This window comes from Leishmania infantum, chromosome 33 (assembly GCF_000002875.2).
Source record: "Leishmania infantum JPCM5 genome chromosome 33".
NCBI classification, from domain to species: Eukaryota; Euglenozoa; class Kinetoplastea; order Trypanosomatida; family Trypanosomatidae; genus Leishmania; species Leishmania infantum.
The window spans coordinates 460,792-485,526 of record NC_009417.2 but is presented as its reverse complement, the minus strand read 5'-3'; the positions used below and the strand labels follow the sequence as shown (position 1 = coordinate 485,526).

The 24,735-nt window shown below is 60.4% G+C and overlaps 8 protein-coding genes across 8 annotated transcripts; all 8 read right to left on the bottom strand.

The window, feature by feature from the left end:
• Nucleotides 1–3,677: 3,677 nt before the first annotated feature.
• LINJ_33_1360 (conserved hypothetical protein) lies at nucleotides 3,678–5,453 on the bottom strand (the record flags this gene model as incomplete). The annotated part of the gene is made up of 1 exon (XM_001468177.1): nucleotides 3,678–5,453. One exon carries the CDS (start codon nucleotides 5,451–5,453, stop codon nucleotides 3,678–3,680), a length of 1,776 nt encoding a protein of 591 aa, XP_001468214.1.
• Nucleotides 5,454–7,615: 2,162 nt separating this feature from the next.
• LINJ_33_1350 (conserved hypothetical protein) lies at nucleotides 7,616–8,119 on the bottom strand (the record flags this gene model as incomplete). The annotated part of the gene is made up of 1 exon (XM_001468176.1): nucleotides 7,616–8,119. One exon carries the CDS (start codon nucleotides 8,117–8,119, stop codon nucleotides 7,616–7,618), a length of 504 nt encoding a protein of 167 aa, XP_001468213.1.
• A 646-nt stretch (nucleotides 8,120–8,765) lies between these two features.
• LINJ_33_1340 (conserved hypothetical protein) lies at nucleotides 8,766–9,758 on the bottom strand (the record flags this gene model as incomplete). The annotated part of the gene is made up of 1 exon (XM_001468175.1): nucleotides 8,766–9,758. The coding sequence occupies one exon, from the start codon at nucleotides 9,756–9,758 to the stop codon at nucleotides 8,766–8,768; it is 993 nt and encodes a 330-aa protein (XP_001468212.1).
• Nucleotides 9,759–10,585: 827 nt separating this feature from the next.
• On the bottom strand, nucleotides 10,586–13,516 carry LINJ_33_1330 (conserved hypothetical protein; the record flags this gene model as incomplete). Its single annotated transcript, XM_001468174.1, has 1 exon — nucleotides 10,586–13,516. The coding sequence occupies one exon, from the start codon at nucleotides 13,514–13,516 to the stop codon at nucleotides 10,586–10,588; it is 2,931 nt and encodes a 976-aa protein (XP_001468211.1).
• Nucleotides 13,517–14,666: 1,150 nt separating this feature from the next.
• Nucleotides 14,667–15,650, bottom strand: LINJ_33_1320 (conserved hypothetical protein; the record flags this gene model as incomplete). The annotated part of the gene is made up of 1 exon (XM_001468173.1): nucleotides 14,667–15,650. The coding sequence occupies one exon, from the start codon at nucleotides 15,648–15,650 to the stop codon at nucleotides 14,667–14,669; it is 984 nt and encodes a 327-aa protein (XP_001468210.1).
• A 1,024-nt stretch (nucleotides 15,651–16,674) lies between these two features.
• Nucleotides 16,675–17,889, bottom strand: LINJ_33_1310 (conserved hypothetical protein; the record flags this gene model as incomplete). Its single annotated transcript, XM_001468172.1, has 1 exon — nucleotides 16,675–17,889. One exon carries the CDS (start codon nucleotides 17,887–17,889, stop codon nucleotides 16,675–16,677), a length of 1,215 nt encoding a protein of 404 aa, XP_001468209.1.
• Nucleotides 17,890–18,763: 874 nt separating this feature from the next.
• LINJ_33_1300 (conserved hypothetical protein) lies at nucleotides 18,764–21,334 on the bottom strand (the record flags this gene model as incomplete). Its single annotated transcript, XM_001468171.1, has 1 exon — nucleotides 18,764–21,334. One exon carries the CDS (start codon nucleotides 21,332–21,334, stop codon nucleotides 18,764–18,766), a length of 2,571 nt encoding a protein of 856 aa, XP_001468208.1.
• A 1,018-nt stretch (nucleotides 21,335–22,352) lies between these two features.
• On the bottom strand, nucleotides 22,353–24,218 carry LINJ_33_1290 (conserved hypothetical protein; the record flags this gene model as incomplete). Its single annotated transcript, XM_001468170.2, has 1 exon — nucleotides 22,353–24,218. One exon carries the CDS (start codon nucleotides 24,216–24,218, stop codon nucleotides 22,353–22,355), a length of 1,866 nt encoding a protein of 621 aa, XP_001468207.2.
• Between the last annotated feature and the right edge of the window lie 517 nt (nucleotides 24,219–24,735).

Sequence of the window (24,735 nt, the reverse complement as noted above, 5' to 3'; positions counted from 1 at the left end):
GAGGATTAGGAGAGGCGAGACGGCGCACAGTTGCCGCACGTCTCGACGGCGGCTCTGATGCCAGTCAATGATACTTCCTCGTGGGGGCGGGGGCCAAAGAGGCGCACGCGCGACTCACGCCGCGCAGCGTTGGTGAGCAGTGGCAGCCGCTCAGAAAGAAGACGAGAAGAAAAGCTCGCACCGAACAGAAAGTGGAGAAGCATGGAAGAGGGAAGCGCATCCAAGAAAAGGGATCGGGATAGAGAAGCGTAGAAGCAAGCGTATGAGGCGAGTTTGCGTGGCTGAGAGATGACCGCTTCCGTGCTTTCGTGCGTTGAGCGGTTTTAGGAGCGGAACAAACCGGGGCCCCCTCCTTCCCTCCTTCCCTCCGCTGGGCTCCGCAAGCCCCCACTTCGCACAGAGAGAGGGCAGCACACCACATTCTACTGAGATATCTTGACTCATGGAGCACACCCTTCTCCTCCCCATTTTATCATCTGCCTGGAACTTTTTTGCGTGTGAGCCAGGTACGCAAACCGTCAGGGGCATATAGAGCAGCCTCACCGTCCGAGTGAGCGGGGGGGGGAAGGCAAAAGCAAGGGTGAGCCCAGAAGGTACAACACATGCATATGCTCTGTGTGTGCGCAGGGGGACACATGAAAGGACCCAGTGCGAAGAGTGAGGCGGAAAAGTAGAGAAAGCACGAAGCGAGGGAGCGGTGTCACGTCGGTGATCTCGCTGTGGCGATGTCGAGCACTCCTGAGAGAGAGAGGGAGATAGAGGACACGAAAAGCGCGTTTTGGGTTGTGGCCGTTGTAGCGCGCGGCGCTTTTTATTGCATGATTCCGTGCGCTCCTCTCGTCTCTTGTCTCTCTCACACCCATACACAAAGAACGTCGGCACACACCCCACCCACGTTGAGTAAAGGAAGTGAAAGAAAGCGCCTCTCACGCAGAGAGCATCACGACGTGTGAGGAGAGCAGGAGTCGAGGGGAGAGAGGGGGTGGGACCCGAAAAAGGAAAGCAGGCCCGTACAACCCGACGTCGGTTGCTGCGACGCCCACCCACCCCTCGCAAGCACAAGGGCACCGGATGTATATTGCTGTTTCCCTTCACCGAATCGAGGGGACATGAGCGCATCTTGCACACATTTGTCGTTGGCCTAAGACTTCGTCGCCTTCTTTTAGTGTAGTTCGTCTGTGGGCCAGAGATCCCCCGCGCTTAGCTGGTGGAAGGCAGGAGGACAGACGCCATCGGCACACGTCGTCAGTGTGCGCGTCACTGCGCGGAAAAGTGCCGCTTTTCTCCTCCTTGGCGGCAGCACTGCTCACCCCTAGGAGGCGTCGTGGTAGCGACACTCGATCAGTTCAATAATGCGTTCGGGGTCGACGCCGTGCTGCAGCAGTTTCGCTGCTACAAGCAAGGCAGGGTGCGTCATGTCACTCCCGACAGGCTGCTGTCGTTGCAGTGGCGAGCCGACAAGGTAGGCCATGGCCGACAGCGCGTCGAGTTGCTGTGCTGTCACCCCGTACGGGGTAGGGTCACCGGCGACAACGGAGCCGTCGGGAGACGACAGAGTCGAAGACGACCCTGCGTGGGGGAAGCTGTGCACCACGGCGGGAGGTAAAGAGGGGGTGGAGGTTGTGCTTTGTGCAGTGCCGACGAGCCCCTGCGTGTCCTGCAGCCACCCACCGGAGAGAGCCTTGCCTGACGTCGGCATCGACTTTTTTCTTCTACACTGCAGATCTAAAGAGGGTGCCCATACACGCGCACGTTTGCTTTCGTGCGATATCAGATGCCCCTTCGTCTCCCTCGTAAAACTCTAAGAATGCACATCTGCGCGGTGGCGGGTGTGTGTTTGTGTGGTGGGTGGGTGGGCGCGAAAAAGTGGACGCGCAAGGTATGCAAATGAGAAGGGGAAGGGAAGGCGGGTGAGGGGCGGGCTGTCGCGGAAAAGGCGCGACTGCGCTTCACTAGACGCCAACGACGGAGGGGCTCTGTAGGAGGGACATCGGCGAGGTCGCGAATCCGCCATAAACCCATGAACGCGTCATGCGGAACGACCCTCTTCCGTTTTACTGCCTTGCTTCTTTGTTGATTTGGCGGTGATTGCGTGACCATGTGGAAGACAAGCTCCCACCACAGCAGTCTCGCTCCCGTCCTCAGTGCTGTAGAGTCGCACCTTACCCGCAGGATCATGGATTTTGTAGACGATCGTCGTGCCTGTGCTCGCTTCCGCAAGATGAGATCGATGACCAGGCTTACATGCCGAGTTGCTCAACCATCTGACCTGGGCCCTCTTCGCCTCATCATGGTGGTGAACCCCCTTGAGTGGGGAGCGCAACAGGACGCCAGCAGCGCACCATGGCTTATTCGCTGACGACCTCGCACTCCTCACATCCTCCGCGGACACGGATGTCATGCTGGCCTCACTACAAGCCGCCCTCTGAATGGCGTAGCACTGGACACTGGAGCACTTCGTGGAGCTGAGTGCCCCCCCCCCCCCCCCCGGGACGAGGTGCACACTCCTTGGTGAGGGTCACCGCAACCAGCTTGCAACTCTCCGTTGCACGCACGCTCCTGGAAGAGGATCGTCATACCCGCTTTCTTGGCGTGGACCTCCTAGCCAATGCGCCGCATTGGCAAGACACGCTGCAGAGGTTATCCAAGTACCCACGAATCGACTGGCCAAGCTCAGGGAGGCCTGTGCGCACGAGTGGGATTCCGTCAAAGAAACTCTAAGGTGCCATCGCGTGACGGGATAGTGCCAGATCAAACTACGGGAGGGCCCTCGAGCACTTTCGCTCCACAAGCAGCCGCAATCACTATGGGAACAACAATGCGCGCAGACAGCAGAGACCTACTCGAAGAGGCGGGTCTACTGCCCCTCGACTCCACAGTGGTGCTGCGCCGCACCCGCCTGTGTCTCTCTGCAATCACGCCCGACCGCGGTGTCATCACAGCGCTTCAGAAGCCCTCATACGAGCCTGAAGGCGACGCCCCCTTTGGGGCTCTGCACGCACACACACCCCTCATGCACGGCGGTCGCGTGCACCTCAACGCATCACTCCCGGGCGGGCTGCGGGCGCACTCTCCAGACGAAGAAAAACTAGCACCATGCGAGCAGACACTTTCCCATCATGGGAAGCTCATTTACTCGCTGAGAACAGACGGTAAAGCACGGATAGAAAGTAATTTAGGTGCGGCCGCGATGCATTCTGGTCATAATGCACTCACAGGCACACGGATAAGAGGCTGCTGCCCCCCCCCCCTGGCATGCAGCTACTGCGATTTATATGAAGCAGTGCAGCTGGGGACCGAGCTAGTGGGAGGATAACCCGACCAGCTACGACACAGAGAAGCATGTTTGGCTGCTGCTACGGACTCGGTGACCTGTCTCAGCCGCCAAGCCTGCATCCCCTGCTACCTGCACGGCAGGCGGCACCGCTTTGGATCAAGCCTTGTGACCCACCCGAGTCTCCATCTGGCGCTGGTCGCGCAGCACGCATGCGGAGAAGGGACGAGGAAGGGATGAGAAGAGCCCGTTCGGCGCATGACCCCGAGATGCAACGGCAGGGCGGCTCGTCCGAGACGACGACGGATGTAGCTGCAGTGCGGCAGAGGTGGATGAGCTGTGGTCGTGCATGCGTATACGTTTGCCGGCGTGACCTCGTGGTGGGGCGGCCTGTGGAAAATATTCAAACGTCTTTTGTGCCCTCGACGCAGCCGTGAAACGAGGATGGTAGTTCGCTCTCGGCCACGTCGATGGTCCTTCGTCGCCCTTCGTCGGAACTCTTCAGCTTTATGCGTTGCGCCACCGTCGAACGTGCGGCGCCGCTCCTGCGGCTACCGCTGCTCCTGGGCTCGTTGGTAGGCACCGGTGCTATCTCTTTTCGCGCTTGCTGTGTTTCGGCCTGGTCTTTGTTCGCCGCCAAGGCGAGGTCGGACGCCGCATCTCCTTCCGCATCCGGCTCGTAGACCACTGGCATGCCGCGTAGTTCAAGAATATGGTCCAGAGTCTGGAAGAAGATCAGCGCAGTCGTCATAGCAACAGCTGCACAGAAGAACATCTTGCGTGGCCCAATCAAGGTGTAGAGGGTGCCGGCGAGCAGGTTGCCAATCATTGGGCCGACGCCGCTCGTGAAGGTGAAGAGGAGTCCGGTGGCGGAGCTGGACAGCTTTGGCGGAAACGCGCGCGCGAGGATGTGCACAGACGGCAGCCACATCAAGGCAAAGGTCACACCGTGCAGGGGCTCGATAAGCAGAACCATCCACGCCTTGGTTAGCATGGCGTAGCACATCACCCGGAACGCCCAGACACTCATGGCGATGGTCATCATCTGCCGCTCCGTTAACATCTTGTGCAGCTGAGCCGACCGTTGGAAGAGCGGAACTTCGGTACTGACGGTGAGGATGACGGTGAGGCCCATCAGCATCTCGGACCCGCCCAGCTCGCCAAGAAAGAGAAAAAGAAAGTTGTCGATGAAACTGTACCCTGTACCCATCATTGTCGACGCAAACAAGAAGAGCATCAGCCGCTTGTTGCCCGCGAGCAGCTTCAGCACCTCCACAAACTTCACTGGCGCACGCTCGATTCGCTCGTAAGGTTTTATCACCACCATGCAGTATGCCAAGCCGGCCTGGCCGAGCAAGTACTGTATGGTCACAGCCACCCAGTTGCCAGTGTACGAGAAGATAAGCGACGCCACAAATGACCCGATGCCCCAGCCGTAGGCCGCGTAGGAGCGGACGTAGCTCCACGCGCTGGATCGCACTTGCTTCGGAAACATCATGAGGATCCGTTGGTCAAGGAGTGGGCCAATCACGACGCGCGAGGCTGTCATGACAAGGAAGCAGACTATGGTGAACACGCGCCCTTCGGAGATGGTGTACCCAAACATGGACACGGTAGAGATAAGGATGCTCACGAGCGACATCGTCGTCTGACAGCGGAACTTGTCGGCCAGGTAGCTCAGCACAGGAAGCAGTGTCATGCTCAGGAGAGGGTTCGCTGAGACGAGGATGCCGATCTCATACGCGGAAAACCCTTTCGCCTGAAAGATGCGACTGTAGAAGCCGCAGATGCCGGTGCCAAAGGTGAAACTGAAGCAGCCGACAATGGCCGGCATCATGTTCACGGCGGCGGTCGTCGCGGCGGCCGCCGCTGGGGTGGCGGAGGCGGAGCCGCTTGCATCGGCGACTTCAGTGCGCCGTCCAAGACCTGCCGATGCCGCCGTCTTGCTGTTGTCACCGGCAAAGCTGATGTTTGAAAAACCAGCGCTGTTGAAGTTGACTTCGGCACATGATCGGTTTGTCGAATTGAGGATGGAGGCGCGTGCGGGCTTATCGGTCGTGGTCGGCTCGACCATGGCGAACGGGATGGAGGTGCAGCTACCACCGGTGGCAACGCTGAGGTTGTCACTGCTGGTCTCCTCTTCCTCGCGTCGGCCACGCAACGGTTGCGGCAGTGGCATTTCATCCACAGGGCCCAATACACAAAACACTTAGTGCGAGAGAGGTCGAAATCGAAGGGGAGAGGCAGGAGAGCCCACCCGCAACAATGGCGTTGGACGTCTTCTTCCAAGCGATGCTCTCCTCCCGCAGTGGTGCTGTGACAGCGTTGCACGCCGCCACCTCGCAACAACTAAGAAGAGTAAGTTAGATGACACACAAACAAAAAGGAAAGAAACGGAATGGCGGGGGCGGCCAACGCAGTGATGTATGAGCGTTAGGCGCAAAAGAGGCGCTGCGAGAAAAGTGCCGCGTCGTGTATAGATGGGATGGGGCGGGGCGGCGGGCGGAGGCCTTCTCTTTGTGAGAATAGCAGGAGAAAGCGAATAAGCCCTCCTTCCCTCCCCCAAAAAAACCGAAATAAAATAGAGCAGTTGCTGTATCAACGAGTAGTGCTGTACTTTCTGTCGCGCAGACATGTATGATCACTCCGTTCCTTTTTCGTTCTTAGCCTGCTCACGTCTTTCCAGGAGTCGCTGCTCCCTTCTCGATTTCTTTCTGTTCTTGTGATGCAATCCAGCGGAGAGGCAAGCGGAGGAAAGGAGAGGGAGGGGGGGGGAGATCGCCCCGGATGGATCAAGAGTGAAAGGGATGATGAGAATGGTGGAGGTGGAGGTGGGGCACCCAAGTAGGAGGCAGAGCGGAAAAGGAGAGAACTGCCCGCGTGCGTTTAGGTGCATGTATATCCGAGCGGTGGAGGAGGGCACATGTAGGAATTACTCGCTGTCTTGCCTTCAACGTGTCCGTTTCTCGGCCGTACAACAGGATTCGAGCGCCACTGTAGCCCCTGGCCCGCCACGAGGCCCCATCGCCTGGCGCGAAGCAGCCGTAGACACAGGCGCCACAGCAATGCAGGCTCAGTTATGCGAGCAGGGCTCCTGTCTCAAGCTCTACCCACCCACCCCTGCCTCACGGCCGTGCCCATTATGCCGGTCGCCCCGACGCAACGCCATCCAGGACCCGACCGCCGACACGAGTAGCAATACGTCGCTCTGACTACGCTCCGTAGTAGGCACCTGAGCTAGTTACCACCACAAGTGGCTCTGGCATTTGGCAGGACTGAGGGAGGAGCTGCTTGGCTTCTTCCCATACAGAGTGGCTTTACTGGACCCTGAGATGCCACGCACGGAGGTGTGCGCCCTTCCCCCACCCCCGCCTCCCCGCCTTCATCAGGGCGTCGGAGAAAATAAAGAAAAGGACAGCAGGGCTAGAAACAGGAACAAGAGCGGCGGTATGAGGAGCGTTGCGTTGATACACACGAAAAAAGTCGGAGAGAGCAATGAGTAAGGGGCTGATGACAGCCACATCGCATACAGGTGATATTGCGTGGACGCGTGCGCTTCCATGAGGGTCGTAATGTGGTGGTGGCATGAAGGGCGGCGGCTATGCCTACTCCACGAAGAATACGTAGAAGGACCGCGTTTTTGTGCGCGAGGCAGCGCTGATCAAGGCAGCCAGGATGGAGCTTCGGGAACCTGCTCGGTGCGGGGTGAGAAAACAGCCCGGAGAGGTAGGATGCGCCGCATCCTTCCTCCGAGAGATGACACGGAGTTGTGATTGGGGAGGAGAGGTGTCAACGCCACAGACTAAAAGAACACCTGAGCACGAAGCGCGTGCCTACCAGAGGGGCCGAGCAGGCAAAAGAGGCAGGAGAGTTGCTTCTGTGAGGAGCCGTGACGAAGCGGAAAGAGGGGCAGGGGGCACCACACTTCTTGAGGTGCACGTTCGCCGTGTGCCGTGATCCAGAAGCGGCGTGCACATGAGGGTGGTGGTGAGGCAGATACATCAAGTCTTCCCTGCTCCTACCTTTTGGCGTGCATAGGACGTGAGATGATGTCTTTTTTTTTTTGTGTGTTTGTTCGCCTTTTTCGTGGTTCCGCAAAGCGATGCGATGACGACGCGCTCAGCCGCCGCCACCGCCGCAGCGGCGCACCCGCTCATTGGTCGACAGAGTCGGCTGCGACAGGGCCAAGCTGTGAAGAAGGAACAAATAATACCAAAAGCCTTGGGGGAAGAACGAGATGCAGATACGGCCGCAGACCCGTTGCTGCACGCTCATCCTCACACCCTCAGTGCACAACGCGTATGCGGCATCGTCGGCAAGCACAGATGGACGCTCGCCCGATCACGATGGCGACTTTGGGACGCGCCTGTCAAGCTCTTTCAGCAACTCCTCCGCGTTCACGGCCCTGATTTCGTTTCCCACCTGCTTCTGTCCCGTGAAGGTTTGGATGGTGGGAGTACCGGAGATGAGCTGGTAGTCGATGAGCTGCCGCGTGCTCAGCGCTTTGGTATCCACGCTGTACCACACAATCTTCTTTTTCTCCTTGGAGCACCTCTCGGCCGCCTCCTTGTACATCTCCGCGAATGTTAGACAAGGGATGCACCCGTGCTTCCAGTATTTTATCACCATCAACTCGTCCTTGTGCTCCTGCAGCTTTGCGATGAACTCTTCCTCACTCTTGATGGGAGGCAGCTTCGTTTTCTCGAGGAAGCCGCCGTCCTCGAACTCCTTCATCCACTTTGGGAAGTTGTCCTGCATGTACTTGTCGTACTCCTCATTCGACAAGTTCTCTGGCAGCTTGCGGTCGCCGAAGATGCGCCGCACAATGTTTTGGGTCATGGACATGGCTCCTGCCTTTGCGATTCGGTTCCTTTACCTTTTTTTTTTGTTTTGTGTGTGCGCGCGTGTGTGTCGGCTCTACGTAAGCGTACTCACCACAAACCCATGCAAATGTTTATGTGTAGCGTGCGCATGTCGTACATCGTGTGGTCCGAAGAGAGGAGGCGTGGATCGTAATAATCGGGAGAACATGTGCGGTACTCAACACACAGCCGCGGTATTCATGGATCACTTCAGCAACAGAGAGGGCGACGGGGGGACACTGCTGATACTGTCCTTCAGGGGTGAGAACCCAAGAGGCCGAAAACGACATTGAGGGATACCGTGCACGCGCCGTCTTGTAGTTTGCTCCCACCTCCAGTTTTCTCCTTGATCACTTCGATGTCTGTCTATCTGTATTTTTCCTTTCATTCTTTGCTCATTCGATAGGTGCGCCCGTGAACACCTTCACAGAAGCATCACGTGAGACAGCCTCCCTCCCCGCTTTCCGGATGCGTGGACACGGACACACCACGACCATGCACGGAAATCAGTGATTCTTACATCATCGCGTTTCCACTTGCCGCCAACGCACATCTATAGACACACATGCACACACGCATACCCTACGCGGGTGCGTGAGCGCTTGCGTTTGAGCGCTCAAGCTTCCCGGCTACTCTGCCATGCCCTTTGGCCAGTGGCCGTAGTAGTAGCAGTGCCGCACCTTCCACCAGAACTCGCTGTGGTAGTGCGGATCTGTGAAGTCTGACTCACGCAGCTCGGACCGCGCACTCGACAGCCGCGACTGGCCAGGCGATAACATCGTCACGGTCATGTCCATCCCCTCATGCTCCGGGTGGCGCTCCGAGAAACGCTTCAGCCGCAGCCACGGGTCGGTGCGCTCCCGCTCCTCGTCGGTGTGGCCATACACGTTGATATCCCAGAACGGCTTTTGGTTCTTGATGCTGTGGAAGCCTCGCACGCAAACCCAAAGCACGACAAGGAAGATAATGCCGTAGGTGCCCAGCGTGTGGTTCAGGTACTTCTCCGGGCTTTCTTTCCAGTGCGCGAAGAGGCGTCGGTGCCAGCGACGGCGATCCTTGCGCGTGAACTTGCTCGTCGCCTCAAGCTTTGTAATGTAAAAGATCGCGTCGCGGAAGCCTGGCGCGTCGTGGGCCGCCGTCGGCATCACATCGGCAGGTATAACGATGCCACCGTTCTCATCGATCTCGTTGAGCGAGTACGTTTCGAAGTTGGTGACGTTCTTGAGGTAGTTGAGGCCAGGCGCCAACCACCGCACAACTTCCCCATTGGGCAGCACCCGCTGCAGGTAGAACTTGTTGTCACGGGTGCGGATGAACGAGAGATCCGTCTCGACGCCGGTGCGCACCGCTCGACCGGAGTGGTCCAGGTATACAAGCGTCGTTACAGCCGGGCGAGGAGGAACGACCGTGCGGATGTGCGCGCGCTGGAACGACGGACAGCTACACGCCACCGCCGAGCCGCCGCCACTGCCGCTGTGGCTGAGGAGAAGAGTGCCCGCCGATGCTGTCGATGCCGCGAAGCGCCACAGAGACGTGTGCTGTCGAATCGCGATAGGCGGCGCCTGGCGGAGGAGGCCGAAGCGGTGCACCACCGGTGCACTCGTCCGCGGCGCGCTTTGCATAGTAAAGCTGCGTTCCTGCTGTGTGCGGGCAGGATTCAGGGAGACACAGAGAGGGAGAGGGAGAGGTGCAGGCGGGGAGGGAGATGAGGCAACGGCGGAAGGCCTTGGCGCACGCGAAAGCGAGTGAGACTTCACGCAAGGGTGGAGAGGTGGAGAGCCGTGCCCAAGGCGTGTGCGGGCCAGGCGCCCTCGTGGTAGTGGTGGTGATGGGGGTTGGGGGGGGGCAGCACAGACTAGATGCGTTGCGGCGCCTCTGCGCATACGCGGCGCCCTCTCGCTGCACGTCTTGTCCGAATGGAGCCCGGCCTTGCTTATAGGCATCCCTCCTCTATCTCCACTCTTTTGGTGCTGGCGTGGTGCGCATTCTTGGAACGAAGGAGATGAGGCTGACGAAGATACAAGTATGTGGAGCGGGAGAGGTCGTGCAGGACACAGGTACACTTTGGAGAGAGGGGTGGGTGGGCTAAGAGAGGCGCGACAGAGAACGGCTGCGCATTGGTGACACCCACCATGAGGGAGAAAGCAAGGTACACATCCGCAACAACGAAAAAAAAAAGAGACACGCTCACGCACAAGGATTGATGTAGGAGTCACAACGAAACAAATGAAGGGCGCCGAATCAGTGAAAGCCAAGGCGGTGTGCTGCAGGGCTGGGGCAGTGGAGATGGCGATGGTGGGGGGAGGGGAGAAGAGCGGTGCGGTGCGTTGTGGACATGCCGTGCTCCCTTGCCCACCTTTCCCCGCTCAGCTTCTCTGTCCAACAACACCTCCCTCGCTATCGCCTCCTCCCACTTGTCGCAACAGCCGCCTCGTCGTTGCTGCTGCGACTACATGGGGGGCGTTAGCGAGGAAGGCGTTGTCACTTGCAGGCTGCCAGAGGGAGACAGAAGTACACGAGTGGAAGGCACCCGTGGCGGCGTCTGTAGAGTGCGGCTGCCGCGGGTGATGGATCGCGCTTTCGCCCGACTCGACAGCCGAGGTGGAGGTGATCGCCCATCCGGCTGCTGCTGCTGCGCCTTCGTTGACGCCGGCGAGAGTGATGCTGGCGGCTGTCGATTCATGGGAGATACCAGACTAGTTGGGGTGCGACACGTAAGGCTCTGCCGGCTTGGTGACCAACGCCTTGTTGGTGTGCGCGTTTCTTCATCCACCACGGTCGACCCCATCTCATGTGCGCTCGCAAACGGACGGTGCGTCGTCTCACAGAACAAGGGGGATAGCGTCGGGGCTGCTGGATTAGTGGGTGTCGATGCAGGCACGAGCTTCCGGTCTTTCTGCTGTTGCTCCGTCGAAGAAACGCGCGAGCTTCTGTTGGTGGCCAGTGACGATGTGTCGGATGGCGAGAAAAGAAGACACTGCACTCCTATGAGCTGCTGGGGTGGCTGACGCGGCCGTTGCTTCGGCTCCTGCTGAGTCGTGAAATGGTGGAGCAGAGGCGGGGGTGCAACAGCTGATGCCTCACGGTGGGCCGCGGAATGCTGCCATGCGTCCGTCTCGTCCTCCTGCGGAGTAGGTGTCGGCGACGGTGCGGTGACGTGGTACACTGGCACCACCATCGTCGGGGCCGCTGCTGCTCCCGTATGGCGCTCTTCGTGGAGGGGGCGGGGCGCAAAAGGCTCGCCTGTTGTGAGGGGGAAGGGCTGCTCAAGTTGGTAGAGAGCATTACGCCGCCGCGAAGTCTGCGTCGGTGGCGGCTGGTTCTCCTGATCGCTCGCTGTATCCTCCACGTCCACTGGCGCAGCTGAGGAGGCGCGGGAGGGCAACACTGGGGCCCTAAACAGTGCAGGAGGGGTGCCGGGAGAGGGCGGCGGCTTTGCTGAAAAAGTCCAGCGCACCCAATCGGGTCGCATCGAGCCATCACGATTACTTGCCTCGGCGCTTGCCCTTCTCGGCGCGCCGACGGAAAATGAAGTGGTGCTGCGGCCCTGAGCACGTCTGCCGCTGTCCGATCGCCTGCCCGTCCGTTCGCGCTGGAGTTTGATATCGAGTAAGGAAGCGCTCTCCTCCGCCTCGCAGAAGTATCCCTCATGGCGGGTGGTGAGAGGGGTTTTCAAGTCGCAAGAGTATTCGCGACTGCCTGGCCATGCTTCGGCGAGTACTGGCCGTGAAGCGAGCGGTTGGGGTACGGGCAAGCACATCTGTTGCTTCTTCGCATCGGCACCAGTGCCTCCCTCCCGGTTCGTCAACTCCGGCGTCGCATCCGCCGGGTTCGCGGGCTGCGGCTGGCGTGTCGTGTACAGTCGCTGCGCACGTGCGTTTTTCTTGACAGTGACCAGCGTCGGCACGGCTGCGCCAGCACGGCTGGCGCGATGCTTTCGGTGATGATACTCTCGCGGATGGCCCGCCATCGCGTTCTGCTGAGAGGGTGACTGAGGGCGCAGCCTGAGAACGCGAGCCACGTGCGGCGCCGGCGAAGCCGCGGCGCGTTCATCGCCAAAGACCACCACGGCACTTGCAGGTCGCCGCGGTGACGGAGAGGCAGACCACTGCCGTCGAGTCACCGCCGCTATTCTTTTCGGTACCACGGCACCCTTCCCAGACGGCGGTGACCACGATGGCGAGAGCGAGGAGACCGACACTGACGTGGCGCGATGAAAACCCGACTGTCCGCCGCTGACGACCTCCACATCGGTCACAGCACCGATGTGGCGTTGCTGATACGGGAACTCGGCTGCTTCGCGCTGCGTGTGCTTGCGGCGCGGCGGTGGGCTTGTCTTGGTCGGGTTCTTACCACCGTCAACCGTGCAGCGTGAACTGGAAGCGGCGCACGCGGCATGCCGCGTTGGCACCGGTGAGCAAAGTGAAGGCGCCCCAGGGGAGGCTCGCCGCACACCTCTTCGGGGAGGGCATGGCGGCGTGTACACCGGCTCGAGTGACCTGCCGGCATCCTCCTCTCCGACGTGCACATCCATCGCAATCTCCATGTTGGGCTGCCGAAGCAGAGTATCCTGCAACGATGGCGGCGGATTCCCGTTCCATGATGACGGTGCAGCAGACTTGGTGGCGCCACAAGGTCGCCGCTCGAATGCCTGGACCGCGGCTACACGAGTCGCGCTATTCGCACAAGTTGCCTTTCTTCGCACTGGCGGCGTCATGGCGGGCACGTTGATTTGTTTCTCCTTCGCGCACACTCTGTCCGGGCCGGTATGCATAATGATGCCTCCATCGCTGTCGCTTCGCAGCGCGTCGACTTCTGGGGCCAGAAAAGAGTTGTGGAAGCATTGGTGATCGTACAGGTAGAGGACAATGACCGAGTGCAGGGCACTCCATGAAATGCTGCCCCTCACGTCTTCCGCTGCGCCGGCCACTTCGCTGGGCGTTGAATGAATGCCATGACCAAAGGTTGAGGGGCTGTAGCATGCCTCGCCGAGCAAATCCTCGTCGGCGTAGTCATCGTTACTGGGCCAAGGGGCGGCAGTTCTTTCCGCCTCAAGCGGGTTCAGGCGCTGCTGCTGCCGAGCACAGTTCGCATCTCGCCTCATCGCTGCTCTCCACAGTATGTCCTGTACCAGCCTAGACTGCAGCTGCGTCGCGGCCGCCCGTATGGCCATATCATCCTCGCTACCGGCAAACAAGTTACGAAAGCTGCTGAGGCGCGCCAGGGCATTGAGACACGCGTGATAGCGAGTTGCCTCGAGCCGCCGAACTTCGGCCAGCTCGCAGACACCATCGCCGTTCGACACCGCCGTCGAGTAGACGTAGAAGAGACCCAGCAGCCGCTTCCGCAGCGCACAAGAGCTGGAAGGAGTGATGTCCATGGAGCTGCCTTAGGCCACCGCAACGGAGGACACACCTCTAACCAGTGCACTGTGCCTGCGAGAGCGCAGGCGTGTGTGTGTGTGTGTAGGTGAGGCGAATAGGCCGAGGGAGGAAGGAAAGACGATAGGAATGGCATGTAAGAGCGAAAATGAAAAAAAAAAATAAAGAGTTGCGCTGAGGGCGTGAAACGAATACAAGCCGAGGTGAACGCACAAAAATAAATGAAAGCGAATTGAGTGCGTCACCGTACTGGCGCGCGCACAGACACACACGTGCGCGTACACGGCAAGCGGGAGAGGCAGGAGGGAGGAGGGGCCAACGGTGTAAGAGGCGTGTGCCCTTCAAAAGCGAGAGGGGTCACGAAAGCGGGGCCAAAAGACGGTGCGAGCGGGAGCGAAAGGGTAAAGGGCAAGGGCAAGATGCAGGGATGTGTGCACAGGAGAAGAGAGCCGCTTCGACGCCCCTGCTGTTTTCTTTTGTGTGCTCACGAAGGTGAGAGGACGGGTGATTACAGATTTGGTGCGTGTGTGTGACCGTGAGCGGCTCGCTGTAAGAAGAGACCGCGAGAGGAGGAGGGAGAAAGGGAGAGTCACGCACGCACGTGAAAAGGTGTGTGTGTGTGTGTATGTGTGTGGCAAGACTGCGCCACTGCAGTCGTGAAGATGCACTTGCCGATAGCATGGAGGTTTAGCCGAGGAGCAGAAGGCAGAGGGTTACCCCCTCTCTCTCTTGCTCGTGTCCTCCAGCTCCTCGCGCAGACACCAGGCCGCGTTCCTCAACAAAGCATAAGAGAGACGTCACCTGGATGGTGATGGTGGTGGTGGTGGAGGGGCCAAGGCACATCGCACAACCCGTGAAAGACCGGTGCGTGAAAAAGGTCATTGTGGTCTGCGCGTGCGTGTCGGAGTGGCATTATTAACGGTTGGATCTGCTTGAGTTGGCTTGTGAGAGAACAACAACAATCCTAAGCGACGCACACGCCAGGACGAGTGGACATCACCAGCAGCGCCGAGGAGGGGGGCAGGCCAAGAGGAAAACGAACCCACGCATTCATCAACACCACGCACACCGCAGCTGCACAGGCACGCCCAGTGAACACACCCTGGAGTGGCTCCTCGCACTCGCCGCTTCTATCGTGCCTTTCTTTGTCTACGACGTAATTTGACTGGCTGCCCAGCGGTTGCCACGGTTGCGACTGCGCTGCAGGAGCCCACCTGTTGACGACGGGCTCTGGAGAAACTTCAGCGGCAGCACAGCCGACCGCATCGAGATTCCGAGTTTATCCATCTCCGACCACTGCACAGCGATGGGGTTCAAACCTGCCGCGGCTATGGTGTCCATGGAGCGCTCGAAACCCTTCTGCACGAGCACGTCGGGGGTGTAGTCAACGCCATAGAAGGTGAAAAAGTGGCACCCAGGCTCGAGATACAATACTTGCAACTGCAGCTCCGACTGCGTAAGTTGCTGTTGCAGCTGATCCACCGCCAACAGCCCGTGCTCATCCTTCCACACCAGCAGTATGTTGTTGCCGGCAAACCCGAAGTAATCCCCAAGTGGTGGGGCATCGCCTTCCTGCTCCAGCGTCACCACCTCAAACTTGCTGGTGCGGCCGGGGCTCGCCACAGCCGGGCCGTCGCCGCCGTCAGCCGCCTCCCCGCTGCCAAACAATTCACGCAGTACCTGATGCGCTGCCGCGTTTGTGCGCGGCCCGTGGCCCACCGCTATCCCTTGCGGCAGGCACACGATATCGCCACTGTGACATCGACATGCGTCGTTATCTTGCAGGTACGCCGAAACGGTGGTAGGCCCGCCGGCCCCGCGAACGTAGCGCATCGTTTCGAGGAACTCCGATGAGCGGTGCTCCATACCAGTGAGCGGCATTCCCAAGAGAACGGGTCCGAGGGAGGCCATCTGATCAGCCACCCGAAGCGATTCCACGCCTGGGCGCTCGGCCATGAGGTGCACCTTATCCACCAATGTGGAGTGCTGAAGAGTTCTGTAGAAGTCACGAAACTGGCGGAACAGCACATCACGGTTCACGAGGATGCCGCTCGGGCCCGTTGGCGGCACACTGCGGTGATGCGGCATCCGTACGAACGCGTGCACGGCCCGCACGGAACGTGTCGCTCTCATGTCTGCTGCAGCACCGCTGATCGAACGCACGATGAAGGAGAGAGAGACCAATCACGCCGCCGCTCTTCTTCTACGTTCGCTGATATTGCTCTTTGTGTGCTGTTCTATCCAGTCGCGTTGATTGGGGTGGGTGGGGAGCGAAGAAAATAGAAGACCGGAAACGTTATGCGCGCGAACACGTCTGCAACCGTTTGCCAGTTGAGGCGCCGCTATGTTCTTCACACGATTTGTAATCCGTCCGTGACCGCAAAGGCGCGTGCGTGTGTGTGTGTGGTGGTGGTGGTGAAGTCAAAGTGGAGAAGGCGCCAGAGAAGAGCGATCTCTATGTGCAGCGTAGTTGCATGAGTGGGGAGGGGAGCAGCAGCAGACGGCGACGGCACCCTCCTCTTTGCCACTGCTCCTTCTCTTTTATTTTTGACTTCAATGACTGCCAATCTTGAGGCTGGAGAGGGGGTAGGATACGTGATACGCGCGAGGTGGTGCAGTTTTAATGTTGCCTCCCCCTCCCGCCCCCCAAAAAAAAAAAGAAAATGGGAGAGCAGGATGACACTTGCCAGCACACTGTCGATCCGAACAAGTGGGTTGCTGCTGCACCGAATGGATCTCATGTTTTAACAAGCAAAGGCCAGATGTGGTGACCACAGTTTCAAGGCACACTACGGAGAGCGATGGACAGGGTGGGAGAATGGCACGCGCTTGCATTCGATTGCTTCCGCTCCGAGGACGCGCTGCTGCTGTCCTCCCCCCCTCCTATCTCTCCGTGGCCTCACGGCAACCGTTGTAGTGCCGACTGTACACTCTTTCTTTTGCTTTGCCTTGCTGAGTGACGTATGCGTGCATCTCTCGTTGCACACGTCTTCCATCTAACTCGTAAAGCGCCCATCCAAGCAAGGGCAAGGAATAAGAAAGACAAACCACTTTGAATGCAAGATGGAGAGCAGCGGCGGCACATCTATCGTGCCCCTTTTCCTCTCTTCCCACGCAAGCGGCTTCGAGATACATTGTTGGACGTGTGCCCGCCTTCTCACTGCTCCAGCGGTGGCGGGGCACCAAAGTAGCGCCGCGCGACGTAGCGATGAACGTCAACGTGCTTCCAGTAAGTTTCTCGCCAGTTGCTCTTGGCCTTGGCGGAGTTGATAACAGCGTTCGACGTCCACTGCCGCCGCGTACTCGAGGTGGCGGCGGAGGTGACGAGTGGCTCGCTGCCGTCGTGCTGCGCGGCGTCAAAGGACGGGGAGGGCTGCAGGTCATAGCGGTTGTGCCAGCTACCCGCAGAAGCGACGGCCGCGCTGGGCGCCTTCTTTCGCTTGCTCAAAGGAACGGGCCCCAGAGGCGGCACCACCCACCGTTGTTCGCCACCCTGAAAGACGAGGTGCGGCGCAAGCACGGTAAGCATGGGCGATAGCAGGTAAGGCCTCAACTCCCGCATCGCTTCCTGCACGATGTGGTCAGTGGCTGCGACCGCAGCGGGGGATGATGCTGACAGAGTTGGCTGCGCTGTGCCTTGAGGTATCGCCGCCGCGGCCACAGTGGCGGACTGGCTTACGCTTGGTGAGGGAAGCGGCAGTGTTGACGCACCGGTTGTAGCGGAGGCCGGCGCTGGCAGAGGCGCCTGCGCGTCTGGGGTAGGCCGCGGCGGCGGCGCTGATGAGGAGACGAGAGGCAGCGGAGCCGCAGTAGTCGCCGCGCTCGACGGGACAGCCTGCACTACGGGGTGTACCGGCGGTGGCGGTGGTGGCACCGAGACCACCGGCGGTGGAGGGACACCGGTATCGGCGGTGGCAGCGCTGCTCATGGCCGATGTGTATGACTGTGGCGCACAGGGCTGGGGCGAAGTGGTCAACGACGCGGTGGAGAGCGACTTGCGCGTCACCACCGCAGGCGCATTGACCGCAGTGTGCGGCAGCGGAACAGCTGCGGGTGACAATGGTTTAGACGTGGCATCGACGGGCCCTGGCGGCGGTGTTGAGTTGTCCGCTCTGGGTGAGGAGCCGGAGATGGGCGTCGCGAGTTTCTTCCGCTCCCACGGCGGTAACGACTTCTTGGGCACATTCTTTTGCGGTCCGAAGTGATTCGACATGTCAAGGGCCACACCACCTGGTTTTACCACGTTCGCCTCAGCACCTGATGCGGCATTGGGACTCGCTGGCACGGCGGCGGGCGGCACCGGGATTATCGCTGGGGGCGGCGGGGGTACCACGACGCCAGCCGGCGGCGGCGGCGGCGCGAAGGTGCTCATGAGCGATTCCGTCAGGCGACATAGAAGAGGCGCCGCCTGCTCAGCTAAAGAGACAGGAGGCAGGAGCACGCACACCAGCACAAGGCGGAGAAAGAGCACAAAGAAAAACAAAACAAAACCCGCAGTATCTCGAGCGCGCTTTCCTTTCTCTCCGTCCCCTCGTACACTGCCGCTACGCGTGTGCACGTGAGCGGATAAGCGAGCAGCGCCCACAGGCAAAGCGCGTGGAGAGGGAGAGGGAGGGGGAGGGGGCTTCGGCGAGTGAGTGTGCAAGCCATTCGCAGAGACAGCGAAGTGGAGAGCGAGCGCTGATGTTGCCGTGGATCACACTGCGTTCTGCGGCATTGCGCTTGTATGCCTCTCCGTCGGCATTTCGATTGCCTCCTTCGGAAGACACACACGCGCACTCCTTTGCGTGCGCGCGGCAAGATGCCCTTCAATGAGATAACGCCCGGGGTCTCATGGCTGCCCCTCAGCGAACTCATGCAGCCCCTTCCCCACAGGAATGTGAGAGAGAAGGCAACCACAGCCACTGCCTTGCCCGTCCGGAGACAGCGATTCACTATTTCTTGTTCCTTTACTGAGTTTTGTGTGGAGCACGCGCCGGGGCGACGCACCTAATAGACGTCGAAAAGTAAAGGAAAAAATAGGTGCAACACCACGGCATTGCCGTCGGACGCAGCACCTTGTATACGCTAGCTGTCCTTCCTACGCGATCTACAAGTCCGCACACCATCTCTGCATGCGGCAGGTGGGACAGAGAGAGTAGTGGTGGCGGTGAGAAGGGGAGGGGGGGGGGCGCCGGCCCTGTGTGCCGGCAGGACCGTACCTTACTTGCATCTAGCGTCCCTCTATTCGCCAAGAGCAGACGAAGTCACGTAGCCGCCTTCGTTGAACTCGTCTTTACCGCAGTTGTTGCCGTTTTCGTGGTGATTGTCGCTCGCTTCTCCTTGGCACTGGCGGAGCGAGATTTCGCCTCGAGGGCGGTTGGCGGTGACCGGGAGCGAGAACGGTCTCGCTGTAGCGCCTCAACCTTCACCCGCGGCAGACGTCCGCGGCGCCGCTCCCGCTTCATTAAATCTGTCGTGCGCAGACTCGGCGAGGCACCGTAGTAGCGTCGCTGAATGTAATTGCCGACGTGCGGGTTCGTCCATCTAAAGCCGTCGTCTGGATATGGGGAGGCGCCAGCGCTCTTTTCGGCTGCGGCGGCATCCGCACCAACTCCTGCAGGCGCACTGCACGCCCCAGTAGAGCCGGCACCCACACCCGCACCCGCACCCACACCCACACCTGCAGCACCTACACCCGCACCTGCAGCACCGACACCGGCACCTACACCCGCACCCGCAGCACCCATACCCGTACCCACACCCGCACCCGCAGCACCGGCACCTGCATCCACACCCGCACCCGCAGCACCCATACCCGTACCCACACCCGCAACTGTAGCTGCAGTGCCGACGGCTGGAGCTATACCTGCAGTCAACGCTGGCACAGGCGCACCGGCTGTGGGCACTGAGGGCTGCTGCTGTAGCGAAATGGCGCTTCCCGGGGCTGGCACGGCGATTCCGTCGCTTCCCAGCCGCGGTACCACTGCCACGGGTGGCGGGAGTGGTAGTGGTACGCCTGAAAGCGGTCCGCCCACACCTAAGGTTGATGTGTTGGCTGCCAGCGGCAGCGGTAATGCGGATGCTGCCACTGCAGATCCCGGTACTGTCACTGTGGGGGGTGGCAGGGGGCAACTCAATGACGAGAGGGGTAGTGGAGCAACCGCTGCACAACCATCGGTGGTGGTTGTGGTGATAGACGGTGCGGTAGCGCTCGTGCCGAGCATCGCCGACGCCAGCGTTGGCGTGTAGGCGACGAGATCCTCTGTGGTCACCGCCGGCAGGCTGGACAGCACCCGCTCCGCTTCGCCAGGAATGAGCAGATTCAGTTCACATCGCGTGTTTTGAAGCAGTGCCAGCGCCGCGGCAATGTCGCGATCCATCTGAGCTATGTTGCTGCGTTTTGTTGCCAGACGTTCCTCCGCGACGCGGCACCTTTCTCCTAGCTGGGCGAGCTGGTCCTGCAGCCGCCGCTGCTGCATCTCGCGCTCCAAGACACTGCCGCCGAAAACCGTGCTGCAGTGGCGCAGCAGCGCCATGGCTTGGTTGTCACGATGCTCGATGGCTTCGAGTTGCTGCTTCAGTCGCTGCGTGCGCTGCCCCACAGAGGCGCGGAACTCGCGGTATGGGGTGGAGCCTGAGTCGTACCACGAACCATCGTCGAAGCGCGCTTCGTCTGCTGACATGCTCGCGTACTCGTCCTGGTACCAGCACCGCACCGCCCCGTCAACGCTGCAAGACCACACCACAAAGCGGGACAGCTTGGCAGGGCACTCGACTGCGCTCACCCAGCCGAGTGCCTGATCCGTGATGCGCTGTAGCAGCTGTCCACTGGCAGCATCGAAAATGCCCATGGTGCCGTCCGAGGAGCCGGAGTAGACCCGATGTCCGACGCGGCAGAGCGACAGCACGCGGCCACTGTGCGGGGCGTGGATGCCGACTGCCTCGCAGGTGCGAAGGTGCCATCGCACCACCTGCCCAGAGGCGTCTCCAGACCACATGAGCTCCCCAACACGGCACAGCGCCAGCACCCCACCGCTTTGCGAGTGGAAGTACCCTGTCAGTCGCATGCTACCCTCGCCGATGTCCCACACCTTCACCGTGCAGTCGTCAGATCCGGAGACAAGTGCGTTGCCCTCGGCGTACAAGCAGCGCACCGGTCCATCATGCGGGCAGTGACTGCTGAAGAAACGGGCGTACATGTATTGGCACGCCCGCCACTGCAGAATCTGGTGGTCTTCGCTGCCCGAGTAGACGTATCCGCCGAACTCCGCCAGGCTCGTTACGGCTGCGGTATGCTTGCGTAGCAGAGCGATCAGGCTGCCTGTGGAAGGGCGATTCGACGCGCCGACGGCGGTCTCGCCACTGCGGCTAGGAAACGTGTCCCCATCATGCACCTCAATGCAGCCGTTAGACAGGCCCATCCACACGTGCATTTCGCCGTCCGCCGTCGGCACCGCGAGAAGTGCGCGAACAACGGCGGCGCTGTGGACGGTGAGCGCGGTCGCGGTATCCTTGTAGCTGTGCCGCTTCAGTGGCGCGGACGTGCCGGTTGCACCGCCGACGCCGACGGCAGACATCCGATTTGTCACGCTCGACAAGAAACCGACGGCAGCCGAGTCGCTGGGGCCCGATGCGGGCACTGCGGACACGGCCGGCTCAAAGCGGCGCACCACCTCACCGGTACGCGTGTTGCGCACCTCGACCTCCCCGTCTGAAAAGGTGATCCACACCACATCGCCGACGGTGGCAATGGACAGGGGTGGCGCTGGAACAACAAGGATGCGATCGTTCACCAGCAGCTCGGAGGCCACCGAGTGCTGCTGCTGCGAGGGCATTGCCTATTGGTGAGTGGGCGCGTACGTGTATGTCTCTCTCTTTTTGTGAATCCTTCTACGTGTCCTGGATGTGGGGAGAAGGGGGGACGGGAGAGACTCGATGCTTCTATCAACGTCTATGGTAAGCGGTGTATATGTGTCTGTGCGTAGACAAAACTAAGCAGATCTATACCTGCACCGCGCAGCTGCGCGAGCTTATGCAAAATGTCAAATGGGGTGCCTGAGAGCAATCTACACAGTGCACTTCTTCAGATTGGCGCTCCTTTTCGCATGCCAGCTGGGATGGGGCTGCGTTGTGCCTCACGCCAGCGGACCTGCGGTCCTCAACAGCAGCAGTCACTGGCAGGGGACGCACTCACGTATGCCACCGCATGTTGCCCACATACATTGACCCGCCGTCCACAAGGAAGACAGAGCAACACGCCGGCGTACATCAGACACGGAAAGAGGATCGATAAGGCAAAGAAGAGAAGAAGCAGAAGTGCTGGAAAGGGACATATGCTTTCACCACGACATGAGCCCTTTTCATGTGCGTGCCATCCATGGCCATGTGTGAAGTCGAGCCGTGCACCAAAGCGGCGCAGCACCTATGCATATGCAGAACACTCTGGTTGCGTCACGCCGCGTCCGCGGCTATTCATCGCCACGCAAACACACACACACACACACACACAGACACAGAGTCCTGTGTGCACGACACGCGGAGGGCGAGGGGGTGGGATGAGTGGGATAACAAAATACAAAACGCACGCAAGGGGGAGGGAGAAGACGGGAGAGGGAGGGGGGCGCACGAGGTCCACTGCCCGCCTCCGCCTCCTCGCAGACGCACAGCATTTATCTGCCTCTAAGGGTGTATAACAGCGAAGCGGACGGTGCACATGAGAAGAGAGAATGGTCGGATCGGTCCACCTGCGCACACCACTCACACGTATGCCGCTGCGTCCCGCCTCCGTCTGAGGCTCTCCCGTTTCGCTCTCCTTGTGTGCGCCGGCCGCTCTTCGCGGCACGTGCTGAAACGCTAAAATGACATCCGGCGAGTCAGAGGTGGTGCACTGGTTTCCGCGGGCAACTCGCCAAGCGCTCCCATGCCGCGGGTAGGTGGAGGGGGCGGCACTGCTGCCACGGGGGGCGGGGGGACCGCCTCTTTCGGCGGTGGCGGCAGGGAGCTGAGCACCGGCTCGTAGCTGCGACTGAGGGTCACCTGTGCCTCCGTCACAATACACGGCGCGGAGGAGGTGCGCTCAGGCGCGGGCACCTTGGGCCGCGGCGGCGGCAGCGGGGCAGAAGCCACCGCCGTCTGCAGCGGGGGCGGTGAAGGAGCACAGGGGAGAGCAGAAACAAACGTAGAGGGCCGAGACGGCACGGCGGTGCCTAGAGGTGACGATGTGGACAACGCCGACAGATCTGGTGGCGGCGAAACGGTGACCAGGGGTGGCGCCACCCCGGCAAGCACTGCGGGGGGCTCAGTAGCAGTTGGGGAGGCCGAGACTGATGCTCCTCCCGGCACGGCTGAAACGGCGGCGACACTAGAGGAAGGCACCGGCGGCCGCTGTTTGGCGCTGCTGAGGGTTTCCGTCAAGCGAGCTAGCTGTCGGCGCAGGACTTCCAACGTGTGTGTCTTCCGCTCTACCGCGGCGTCGATCGCGCGCGTCGCCTCCTCCGTTGTGTCGTACCGCTTCTGCATCTGCTTTACCTTACCGTCCAGGAGCCAGTACCGCGCGGCAGCCGTCTCACGGCCGTCTCCTAGGCTGTCCAAGAAACTACGCACAGCGTCGTCGGAGCCGCTGGCGAGGACCATGAGCTCCGCCAGCTCTCGCTGCTGCTCCAGCAGCGCCTCGTTTGCCTGCAGGTACGGCAGCTGCGTTGTGTAATACCACCGCATGTCCAAAGCTCCCTCGCGCTCTGCTGTCATAGGCTGGTGCTCATCGTGGTGCCGGCACTGTATCGTGTTGTCTGCGCTGCCCGACCACACAAAGTAGCGGTTCACCTCCACGGCGCAGGCGATGGCGGAGATGCTGCTGCCCACGTGATCATCGAGGCGATTCACGACCGTGCAGTCCCCTGCGTTGAAGACGTAAATACAGCCTTCAGCGCTACCGGCGTACACCCGCGCCCCCACCTTGCGGAGAGACATGACTCGCCCCTGCACCTGGCGGCACACGAGCAGCACCTTGCCATCCTTCAGCCGCCACACCGCAATCACGCCGCTTTGGTCGCCTGACCACATTGCCGTCCCCACACGGCAGAATGCCGAGACGCCGCCGCTCTCGCGGTGTAGGTGGCTGTACTGCTGTAGGGACGCGCCGCTGGCGGTATCCCAGACGCGAACGGTGCTGTCATCTGATCCGCTCACGAGGGCGTTGCCTTCGGCGTAGAGACAACGGACGTAGTTGCTGTGTCCTGCCAGAACGCGCAGCAGTCGCCCATCCGCGACGCGCCACTGCGTGATGGTGAAGTCGCTCGAGCCCGCGTAGGCGACGTCGCCGCGGTACTGGGCGAGGCAGTACACACCGGAGAGATGCTTGCTGAGCTGCCGGCGCAGCTGGTAGTTTTCTGTGTAAACCTCAATCGCGCCAGAACTCATCCCCATCCACAGCTGCGCCTCCTGATGGACTACGTCGTAGACGGAAAGCATGCACCACACCTTGTTGCGCCGCTGACGCACACCGGCGACGGCGAAGGTATGCACGACTTGGCCAGTGTGCACGTCGCGCACCTCTACACGCCCGTCCTGCATCGCGAGCCACATGGTGCTGTTGTGGCTTGTAGCCATCGCGACCACGGCACCCTTGGCGTGGAAGCATTTCGTTTCGGAATAGACGGCGGTGGCTTCGCGTGCTTTGACCGAGGGACTGACCGCCCTGAGACGTGCCATAGCGGGCATGATGGTAGCGGTGAGAAATAGTTACTGGGCTACAGGGCTGTCACAAGGCACAGCGAAAGAGGAAGACGTGCGCGCGCAGTGTGTGTGTGTGTGTGTATTCCTGCCTATGCGACTTTACAGACGAAGAGCGTACCGTTTTCTTTTCTCTGATAAAGGGAGAAGTCGTAGCGTCTCGCTCTGCGTCCATCAACACGTGCTGCTTCGTGTTGAGCGCCTTCTATATATTAGACGTGCTTGTGTGTGTGTCTGTGTGTGTGCATACACCGATATGTATGGCTTTGCATACGTAAACGGGTGGGTCTCCCTATCTCTCTATGTATGTGTATGTGTGTATGTGTGCGTTGGTGGAGCTAACTGGGGGAGCAGCGCAGCGGCAGTGGCAGCGTCAGCCTCCCCACCTTTTCATGTAGATCACTCATAGCGGAGAGAGATGGAGAAGAAAGAGCAGGAGAGGACGATAGGAGAGGGAGATGCGTAAAGACACACGCACATGCAGACAAGAAGGTGGCGACGGTAA